The 12,203-nt window shown below is 33.8% G+C and overlaps 1 protein-coding gene across 1 annotated transcript in view; it reads left to right on the top strand.

Annotated features, from left to right (window-relative positions):
• Positions 1-12,203, top strand: part of LOC132742058 (sortilin-like) — a 43,984-nt gene that overhangs the window by 18,577 nt on the left and 13,204 nt on the right. Inside the window, exons 8-13 of the mRNA XM_060730344.1 lie at positions 758-841; positions 3,998-4,058; positions 5,686-5,936; positions 6,198-6,300; positions 6,813-6,889; positions 7,435-7,594. Coding sequence (XP_060586327.1) covers positions 758-841; positions 3,998-4,058; positions 5,686-5,936; positions 6,198-6,300; positions 6,813-6,889; positions 7,435-7,594 — 736 coding nt within the window. The remainder of the gene's footprint in view (positions 1-757; positions 842-3,997; positions 4,059-5,685; positions 5,937-6,197; positions 6,301-6,812; positions 6,890-7,434; positions 7,595-12,203) is intronic.

Below are 12,203 nucleotides of genomic sequence, written 5' to 3'. Positions count from 1 at the left end.
GTATGTATTTATATTATAGTATGGCTGGAGACATCTACTGTATATGTATGTATTTATATTATAGTATGGCTGGAGACATCTACTGTATACATGTATGTATTTATATTATAGTATGGCTGGAGACATCTACTGTATACATGTATGTATTTATATTATAGTATGGCTGGAGACATCTACTGTATACATGTATGTATTTATATTATTGTATGGCTGGAGACATCTACTGTATACATGTATGTATTTATATTATTGTATGGCTGGAGACATCTACTGTATATATGTATGTATTTATATTATAGTATGGCTGGAGACATCTACTGTATATGTATGTATTTATATTATAGTATGGCTGGAGACATCTACTGTATATGTATGTATTTATATTATTGTATGGCCGGAGACATCTACTGTACATGTATGTATTTATATTATAGTATGGCTGGAGACATCTACTGTATATATGTATGTATTTATATTATAGTATGGCTGGAGACATCTACTGTACATGTATGTATTTATATTATAGTATGGCCGGAGACATCTACTGTATATGTATGTATTTATATTATAGTATGACTGGAGACATCTACTGTATACATGTATGTATTTATATTATAGTATGGCTGGAGACATCTACTGTACATGTATGTATTTATATTATAGTAAGGCTGGAGACATCTACTGTATACATGTATGTATTTATATTATTGTATGGCTGGAGACATCTACTGTATATGTGTATGTATTTATATTATAGTATGGCTGGAGACATCTACTGATATCTACTGATGGTGGGACAGTTTTCAAGGAAGTCCAGTTACCAACTATAGAGCCTGACAGAGTAAGATCTGAAATGATTGCTCAATTCAATACTAATTTATAGCTTGACTATTTAAAGAATAGACGGGCTATTGTACTCACCCAGTTGTTGGCAGTGTGACTAAAGTATTTTATCAACCACTTATGATATTTGCTTTTAACTTCATACACTTATTTGAAGAATAATAGGAGGTCACTGTAACTTTAGTATTTACTTTGTGAACTAAACAAAATTCTTTAGTCATTGTCCAAGACTCATAACTATGTTATGAAAAGGCAAAAATGAGAAGTTTATTGTGATGAAAAACAAAAAATACCATTCAAGCATGTTGAAAGATAAAGATCTCTGCCAAGCCCCAGGCAGGAGATTAACAACTGGGTGATAGCAATAACTGTTTTGATAAGGGAGTACACTAGAGCCAATAAAGTTTGAAAACTGATAAAAATATATTCCAGCCCAGCTGGTAAACATATCTTGGCGAAGCTGGGGGCTGCAGCCCTAAAGTCCGGGCCTGAATTTGCCACTGAATACAGGTTATTATACCCCCGCACACAAAGTTGTAAGGGGGGTATATTGGAATCAGCTTGTTCAACCGTCCAGACGTCTCCCCATCCGTCCGTCGGATTTTCTTTGTCTGCCCAATTACTTGAGATTCCTTTGGCCCACAGTCTTCACATTTGGCATGGAGGTTAGTCATGATTAGTAGATTTTGAGGTCACTGGGTCAAAGGTCAAGGTCAAAGGGGCCTTGACTAAAAATAAATTGTCCGCCCAATAACTTGAGATTCCTTTGACCCACAGTCTTCATATTTGGCATGGAGGTTAGTCATGATTAGTAGATGACCCCTATTGATTTTGAGGTCACTGGGTCAAAGGTCAAGGTCACAGGTGCCTTGACTAAAAAAAACCTTGTCTGCCAATAACTTGAGATTCCTTTGACCCACTGTCTTCATATTTGGCATAGAGGTTAGTCATGATTAGTAGATGACCCCTTTTGATTTTGAGGTCACTGGGTCAAAGGTCAAGGTCAAAGGGGCCTTGACTAACAAAACATTGTCCGCCCAATAACTTGAGATTCCTTTGACCCACAGTCTTCATATTTGGAATGGAGGTTAGTCATGATTAGTAGATGACCCCTATTGATTTTGGGGTCACTGGGTCAAAGGTTAAGGTCACAGGGGCCTTGACTTTAAAAAGCTTGTCCACCAAATAACTTGAGATTCCTTTGACCGACAGTCTTCATATTTGGCTTGGAGGTTAGTCATGATAAGTAGATGGCTCCTATTGATTTTGAGGTCACTGGGTCATAGGTCAAGGTCACAGGGTCCTTGACTAAAAAAAAGCTTGTCCGCCAATAACTTGAGATTCCTTTGACCCACTGTCTTCATATTTGGCATAGAGGTTAGTCATGATTAGTAGATGACCCCTTTTGATTTTGAGGTCACTGGGTCAAAGGTCAAGGTCAAAGGGGCCTTGACTAACAAAACATTGTCCGCCCAATAACTTGAGATTCCTTTGACCCACAGTCTTCATATTTGGAATGGAGGTTAGTCATGATTAGTAGATGACCCCTATTGATTTTGAGGTCACTGGGTCAAAGGTCAAGGTCACAGGTGCCTTGACTAAAAAAAACCTTGTCCTCCAATAACTTGAGATTCCTTTGACCCACTGTCTTCATATTTGGCATAGAGGTTAGTCATGATTAGTAGATGACCCCTTTTGATTTTGAGGTCACTGGGTCAAAGGTCAAGGTCACAGGGGCCTTGACTAAAAAAACATTGTCCGCCCAATAACTTGAGATTCCTTTGACCCACAGTCTTCATATTTGGCATGGAGGTTAGTCATGATTAGTAGATGACCCCTATTGATTTTGGGGTCACTGGGTCAAAGGTCAAGGTCACAGGGGCCTTGACTTTAAAAAGCTTGTCCACCAAATAACTTGAGATTCCTTTGACCCACAGTCTTCATATTTGGCTTGGAGGTTAGTCATGATTAGTAGATGACTCCTATTGATTTTGAGGTCACTGGGTCAAAGGTCAAGGTCACAGGGTCCTTGACTAAAAAAAAGCTTGTCCGCCCAATAACTTGAGATTCCTTTGACCCACAGTCTTCATATTTGGCATGGAGGTTAGTCATGATTAGTAGATGACCCCTATTGATTTTGAGGTCACTGGGTCAAAGTTCAAGGTCACAGGGGCCTTGACTTAAAAAAAGCTTCTGACAAAGTGGTATGTGGGGGTATTCATGCATGACAGTTGCAGCTGCTACAACATAAAATTATGCTTTTGTATCAACACATTCAGGTATATAGGTGATAATGAACGTTAATGTAGAATGTAATTATAACTTTTTTAAAGTTCTATAATGTTGTCATTTTATGAATTTAATAAGCTTCCTATCTTTTTCACCATGTCTTAAACAATTGGTGTTCAATGTTAACCTAATGTTTCTACTTGTTCAGATAATTCCGAACTTCTGAATTCCAGAAACTTCCAAATTCTGAATTTTTGGCTAGTCCCACAGGTGTTCGATTTTCAGAAGTTACACTGTACTTCAAAATTCAAATACATGTATATGTTTCTTGTCATCACCCACATCATAACTATTTGGCAAGGTTCATAATTCTAGCAGTGATGTTATCAGAATTGTCATCCTTGAACTTTGATTTTTTAAAAAAAAAATAATGTTTGTGTTTTTAGAACTCTTAACTTGTCTATTTCAAGAATTACAATGTATGTCAATACACTCGATAGGGAGAGCTTTTGGGGTGTTTTTAACTAAGAGTCACTGGTTGGACCTTGGGAGATGCAAATTTCTCTGTGACAGTCTTTGACATTGACTCGATTGGGAATTTATCTCTCATCACTGATTCAGAAATCATAAGAGATAAGTTGTCTCTCACTTGTAGAGAAGTTGGATTATTATGTGTTTGATTACCAGAAATGCTGATGAGGTAGATCATTCTCTAAGATATGATGAAAAATGTGACCAACCTAACTTATATCTATGCATTGACTTAACTTTTTGATAGACATGAAGATTTCTGATATTTATAAGAGTTCAAAAGTTAAGAAAAGAAAACAATCATTGTAAGCTTAAGAATATTTTGTTTGAATTTTCATTATATGTATCTATTGACTATATTTACAGTACATATGTATATCTTTTTCTGTTTCAGTTTTTCAGTGTGATGGATATAGAAGAAAATATGATTTTTATGCATGTTGATAATAAAGAAGGTATGTTTTTATTATCCCCCGCCGAAAATTTTCGGCGGAGGATATAGAAATAGTCTCTGTCCGTCCGTCCGACATTTTTGTCCGGAGCATATCTCTAAAAGTATTTGAGTTATCAACTTGAAACTTCATAGGTGGATAGACCTCATTGAGGAGGAGTGCAGTGCACAAGAATGATAACTCTACCTTGCATGATTTTTGAGTTATTGCCCTTTGTTATTTTTCAAAATTGATTTTTGTCCAGAGCATAACTCCAAAAGCCTATGAGATATTAACATGAAACTTCATAGGTGCATAGATCTCACTCAGGAGGTGTGCAGTGCACAAGAATGATAACTCTACCTTTCATAATTTTTGAGTTATTGCCCTTTGTTATTTTTCATACCTAATTTTTCACCTGAGTGGAGCATAACTCAAAAAGTGTTTGAGATATCAACATGAAATGTCATAGGTGGATAGATCTTATTGAGGAGGAATGTTGTGCGCAAGAATGATAACTCTTTCCTATACAATTTTGAGTTATTGCCTTTGTTTTTTTTCATGCTATTTTGTCCAGAGCTTATCTCAAAAAGTATTTGAGGTATCAACTTGAAACTTCAAAGGTAGATGGATCTCATTGAGGAGGAGTGCAGTGCTTAAGAATGATAACTCTACCCTGCATTATTTTTGAGTTATTGCCCTTTGTTATTTTTCAAAATTTATTTTTGTCCAGAGCATAAATCAAAAAGCCTTTGAGATATCAAAATGAAACTTCATAGGTGCATAGATCTCACTCAGGAGGTGTGCACTGCACAAGAATGATAACTCTACCTTTTATAATTTTTGAGTTATTGCCCTTTGTTATTTTTCATACTTAATTTTTCAATTCAATTTTTTTCTCAAAAAGTATTTGAGGTATCAACTTGAAACTTCATAGGTGGATAGATTTTACTGAGGAGGAATGCAGCACACAAGAATGATAACCTACTCTGCATTATTTTTCAGTTATTGCCCTTTGTTATTTTCAGCCATCAGTATTCACATAGGTTTCAAATCTGTAATCACTATAGCCATCAGTTTTCATTACCAAAAAACCTCTTAAGATGGAGTTATTCTGCTCTACTACATATACATTCTTGCAATGAGCAAACACATTTGGCGGGGGATGGCCATGTTGACATGGCTCTTGTTTTGAACCAGGTTTTCAAAAGGTATAAAATAGTATTTTTTAAAGATTGAAGTGATACAGGAGGTGGCTGGATAGACAGGCAAAAACAATTTCTTCTCTTAATTTCACAAGACATTATAGACCCTCACAGTACTATCATTGATATGCGTTTTGGTGCATATTTATGTTACTCTTTATTTGATTATTTTTTGTCGTCACATTGTTTTCTTCTCACTTATGTCATGCTGGCAGAATTTTTTTTTTTTGACAATATCCTTGCACTGGTTTAATATTTTATTGAGGTTACAACTTTGATGTATATATCCTTTATTCTGGCATTAACTTAGCAATAGTTAAGGGACTTTTTAACAGCTGGAACCTAGAGTTTCTGTACTTTTATATTAAGGTAAATATAAACAAAAAAATGGTGTGGAAGATCTTACTTGCAGCATTTACAAACTTGTTCTTACAATGTGTTTACAGATACCGGGCATGGTACACTTTACACATCAGCCAACCAAGGTATTGTTTACTCTATATCACTTACAAGGCATCTGTTTCCGAACTATGGGGAGATCCATGACTTCTACAAGGTGAAGTCAATGCGTGGCGTGTATATCACAAGTCAGATGAGCGATGATGATTCTATACATACAATGATTACATATGATCAAGGTGGTAAATGGCAAAAAATTCCTCGTCCAGTTGGTGTACCATGTAAAGATGAATCTAAGGTAGCTTTTATGGAAATGTTAATTCTAGATTATGACCTTTAGATTGTTTGTGGGACTATAATCTAAATGAAAAATGTACTCAACATTTAACTGTAATAGATGAGCTTACTACTTTAAGTTTTGTCAAGTAAACTATAAAGTGGCATTATGTCCATTTTTTCATTGTCAAGTTGAGATACATTGACTATATATTTCAAAAGATTGACCATTTAGTCTGTTTATATATAGACATACCCTATAATGAATGTAATTTTTTTTCAGGGCTGTTACCTTCAGATTCATGGCATGTACAGTTTAAAGCGTGGTATCAATGCTAACTTACCTATCAGTGAAAAAACTGCTACAGGACTTATCCTTGTTCATGGTAATCTATTACATCGTTTACTGTTTTATACTACATCAATTCAGATCTTTGGGGAAAATATTTGTAATTCAAATGATGGGTGGAAGAAGTTAAGTCTCTGATAATGTTCTTCAAGCCCCCAGCAAAGTGACGTAGTCAGTCTTTGTAAAAGATCACAAAGAGTTGAATCCTTGTATTCTATTATCATAGTGTACTTTGTTTATGTTAAAAACTTGGATTAGTAAGGACTTATGTATTTATTTAAGATGTACATAATGCAAGGAATCATTCATGTATTTTAAGGTGTAAATGATCAAGTTTGATTTAAAATCATGTATACATGTATATTCAAGTTATATATGATCAGATTAACAAGGAACCATCTATGTATTTAAGTTGCAAATGGTCAGGTTTGATTAGATGTTGTAGGGAACAAATACATGTTCCCCTGATTCACAGCCAGTGTATTTCTTGGTCATGTTTCAGTTCAGTGATTTATAAATATCAAACATATTATAACATGTATTTATCAGCTCATGTGGCAGAATCACTTCAGAAGACAGAACCAGATGTGTTTATATCTAGAGATGGGGGATATACGTGGAATCTGGTATAATATTACTTCTTTTATCACTTAATTTCAGATATTTAAAACACCTGCCATTATCAGTTGTAGATTCAATCTGGCCTGGAATGTAAATTGTTTTATACAATAAAGTTATCCATTAAGCTTAATGTATGTCAGTGGTTCTATCTAGGGATCAGAAATAATGCACAGAGAGGCATATAGAATGATTCACCAGTGTTGACCTTGGGAATGATTCCAGAGCAGTTTCACAACCTTTTTAAAATGTACACGAAAAAAAAGAGAGAAAAAGAATGGAAGAGGACAATTCAAGATGCCTCTCTTCATTATTTCAAATACAAGTGTGCCACTCAAAATAGAAGTAGCAACTTTCAGTTATCTCCTTCTGTTGAATAGACTAGTTATAAGCCAGCTGCTTTCACTTAAACTTTACTGTTATCAGAGGTGATAAGTTTTTGAGGCCATTATAGAGTCAAGCCTGCACATCCATTCTGTCAGACCAGGCTATATACTGTTGATAACTCATGATTTTATCCTTATTTTCTTAATTTATGTTGTAATAATTTCAGTCATTACCGGGTGCACACCATTACCAGATATTAGATCATGGAGGGTTACTTGTTGCTGTGTCTAAGTCAGATCCCAGTCCAAAGGTTTTACGATTTTCATTGGATGAAGGTCGTTGCTGGCATGACTATAAATTTACAGATCAAGTTCTCAACTTCACAGGTAAAGTAAATAAAATATAAGAATTTTTTTTTTCATAGTTCTTCTTCTTTTACTGCATCCAGTATTTTATTACTCGAACATGCTATCTCCTTTGTCAGCTGTTGTTTAAAGATCCTGTATGTTGAAATTCAGGTTGTATACCACACTTAAGTGAAATTATATATATGTATATAATTCTGCTTATGATACAATTTTCAAACATCTTAGAATATGTAAAATATGAAATGCTAATATCAGTACACATTAAAAGTAAACATTAAAATCTATGGATTCATTTCTTATTGAAAAATTTGACTTAGATTTTATAGAAAATCAATTTCTAATTACCTCCTTTTATTAACATGAAATGTTAAAAGTCGGTTATACCTTTATAAATAATGCTTTTTGACACTTACAATATTGATAAATCTTAATTTGAGCACCATATTTATGATATAGAACCATTAAAGAAATGTGTTACAGAATCTTTAAAATAAGTTAATATAATGAATATAAGGCTAGAGAGGTAAAGGTTTTTACTGGCAAAGTCCATAAATATGATAACAGATATAAGAGAAGGTTTTAAACTTTAACTTTATACAAATTCAGATAAATTTATCAACAAGCCAGACAAAGTATCTGACCAAATATTTTGCTGATAAGTCCCTTGACTTAACATAATTCAGTGGAAACTACACAACCTACGTCCCATACCAACTAACGCAATATTAGTTACCATAGATGTTGCTGCACTTTATACGTCTATCCCACATAAAGACGGCATTATAGCATTAAAAGAAGCACTTAATAAACGCCACATACAAGAACAAAAAACTTGGATCATTTTACGACTCATGTTATTTGTGTTAAAAAAAACTTGTTTCAAATTCAACGAAGAATTTTACGAACAAATATCAGGCACTACCATGGGAACCAAATGCGCACCCAGCTATGCAATCATCTTTATGGCACATTTTGAATCAAGATTTCTACTAACCCAGAAAGTCAAACCTTTGATATGGTGGGGATATATAGACGATATTTTTATGATTTGGCCGCACATCAGACAGGAATTGTATTCCTTCATGGCCTCTTTAAACAGTTTCAGCCCGGCAATCAAATTTACACATGATGAAGACCTCAGGTCAGCACATTTTCTAGATGTACACATAACAAAAGACGAGGTAGGAAGACTACATACCAGTTTGTATACAAAACCCACCGATGCACACATGTATCTACATTATACTTCCTTCCATCCTGAACACCAAAAGAGAAGCATTCCGTACAGTCAAGCCGTAAGAATATGCCGTATATGTAGCAATGACCAATCTTATAAAGAATGCACTAATTGTCTCTACGAAAACCTAAGATCTAGAGGTTACCCTTCCAGTCTCATATGTAACGCAATAAATAAGGCTAAAAACTCAATAGACTTGAACTTCTTTCTGAACAACAAAAGAACACGGAATCAAAAAATGTCAACCCGTTCATAACAACGTATAACCCCTATGTTCCAGATATACAAAAGATCCTCAACAATTGTTTAAAATTATTAACTAATAACACATCTACGCGTTTCATAAATAATTCTAAAATCATTGCTGTTCACCAAAAAACTAGAAATATTAAGAATAATCTTGTCAAAACAGACTTAAATCCACAACATGAAGTAAATGGAAGTTATCCCTGCAAACAGAACTGTATAACATGCAGATACGTCTCAGACGAAACACACATAACGAGTACAACTACAAAACAAACCTATAAGATTTATGGACACCATAATTGCAGAACAATAAGCGTGATATATTTGATAACCTGCAAAAAATGCGGACTACAATATGTAGGTCAAACAGGTAACTCCCTAAGAGAACGATTTTATGGACATATAGCGGACATTAAATCAAATAATTATGTTAAGCCGGTTTCCCGCCATTTCAATAGTGCGGGACATAACGTAAAGAACATTGACGTCAGAGTAATACAGCACACAGAACGTAATCAAAACATACATTTACTAACTGAAGAAGCGTGGATCAAACGATTACAAACAAAAATGCCGTTTGGACTCAATTTAATATAATGACAGCAGAATTTATGGCAAGAAAACTAGATGATTATACTAAACATGAACTCGATCAACTCAACTTTATTGAAGCTCGTCCAATTCATCATTTATGTGGAATATGCGGCCAGGCAACATATAACAGATGGCAAAAACAAAGACACAATAAAACACACAAGGATACCATTACCAAATACGAATGCTGGTGGTGTAAAAAACTGTATGCCAGAAAAGACAATCTTATAACACATTTCCGTAAAATACATGGATTTTAAGAACTCACATTTAATACAACTGAAATACAACGACAAAACAAACTGGATACAATCAAACAACTGAATGGCAACACTAACATGAAAATTCTTCTAGAAAAACCCAAATTTAGAATCGTCATTAACAAAACTGGAAGACCAACCATTAAGAAAAAAAAACTTAGGAACAACACATAGTCATAAGAACGAGAACATCACCGCTAAACAGAATCCAGAAACAATGGTCTTCAACATACCGAACCCTATATCACCAATACCGGCAAGCCCTAGCACAAGCTCTGAAACCATCTGTCAGGATGAGTACCTTTGTTTTAACTCGGACAATGAACTTATAATCAATGTAAATAGAATATATGGACTTCTCTCTAACAATTAAGAACTCTATAAATAAAACAGACCAGCATTTAAATAATTAATTGGCATTTTGCCAATATTGACTCTATTTTAAGTAACAATTTATCTATATTTAGTAATATACGTCATATAACGTAGCCGTTTTTTTACCACCTTAAGAGACAAAATTTTTATTAAAATTGTCCTGATGAAGGTCGTATAGACCAAAACTAGTAGACCCAAATTAATATTGTAAACTTGCTCTGGTGTTGACGTGTATTACTCGTTAATTCATATTTCCTTGGTTGATAATTCAAAATTATGCATTTTGTTTTCAAGTATATGAGTTTGTTTGTTTTCCTTACATTATGTTGATATAATGAAGTTTATGTTGATATAGTAATGTTTATATTGATATAGTATACAGTTGAGACTGTCATATGTGACTTTCCAAGGGACCCTCAGAAAAATGTCACATATGACAGGGAGTCTCTTAATACAGTCTCAATGAATATTGAAATTTAAATACCATCTATCTGTCTATATACCATTGTGACTTAACATATATATAACTGTGTGAAGGAATAAAAACAAACATTTGGAAATTAAAAATAGATACTTTAAATATTTGATGAAAATAAAAAAGAATCCCTGTAAAGCAAATATAAGTGCATGTTTATCATATAAATTTTATATTATTTTTTAGTCCCCTACCGGTTTAACCGGAGAGGACTTTAGGTTTACCCTCCGTCCGTCTGTCCGTCCGTCTGTCTGTCAGTCCATCAGTCCACAAAACTGGATCCCGCGATAACGCAAAAAGTACTAAAAATATTTCTATGAAACTTGATATATGGATAGATGGCAGTATGGAGATTATGCATGTCTTTTTCTTTTGTTCCTATGTTGAAAATTCTGGTTGCTATGGCAACAAATAGTCTGAAAATATGGCACATTTGACACATAAACTGGATCCAGTGATAACTCAAAAAGTACTGAAAATATTTTTTTATGAAACTTGAAATATGGGTAGATGGCAGTCTGAAGATTATGCACATCTTTTTCTTTTCTTCCTATGTTGAAAATTCTGGTTGCTATGGCAACAAATAGCCTGAATTTCAAGGTTTCTGATTTAAATTTTTCAGTTTTTTCTCTATACGTTCTTTATTTCTTAAGGTGTTTACTTCAAACTTTAAATATAAGTTTCTGGTCATCAACCACATCATAATTATGTGACAAGGTTTACAACTCTAGCACAAAAATTATCAGTATTACCTCCCTTGAACTTAGAATTTTTATGAAAAAAAAAATGTTGTCTTTTTAAATAACTTTTTTATTTCCTAATGTATCTACTTCAAACTTCATATATATGTTTCTTATTATCACTCAACATTTTTGAGAAGGTTAAATACTCTTGCAAGACTATTTCCAGAATTATGTCCCCCTTGAACTTTTTTTCGAGAAATTGGTATTTTTTACTCCAACTTCTTCATTCCTTATAGGATTTACTTTAAAATCCCACATCGTAATAATATGACAAGGTTGTATAAACATAATTTCCTTACTAGGCAGGGAAACTTAACACATTACTGTGATATAGACAAACTTAGAACTCAAAAGATTTAAGTTCATTCATGTCATTCATTCACTGTTAAAATTGAATGGCCAATGGCCCATCAGAATGTTGCTGGGGTTCTAACCGGTAGGGGACTTATGGATTGCTTGCAATACTTTGATAATTGCTTGTTTGTATTAGATTTATATTGAATCATTATGGTACAAAATAAACTTGAATTTGATGCATTCAATCCTTAAAATAAATGTCATACTTTTAAAAACATATTAACATTTTTCTGTTCTATTCATGCAGCCATAGAAAGGTAATCTTAAAAAAATATGCTGCCTAAAAAATCTTCCGTTAGCACTCCACAATTGTTGTTTAAAAAATCTGACACAAGTC

This window comes from Ruditapes philippinarum, unplaced genomic scaffold (assembly GCF_026571515.1).
Source record: "Ruditapes philippinarum isolate M1 unplaced genomic scaffold, ASM2657151v2 ctg4925_1_1_1_1, whole genome shotgun sequence".
Taxonomy (NCBI): Eukaryota; Metazoa; Mollusca; class Bivalvia; order Venerida; family Veneridae; genus Ruditapes; species Ruditapes philippinarum.
The sequence above is the reverse complement of the archived record's forward strand: the minus strand, read 5'-3'. Positions and strand labels throughout refer to the sequence as shown.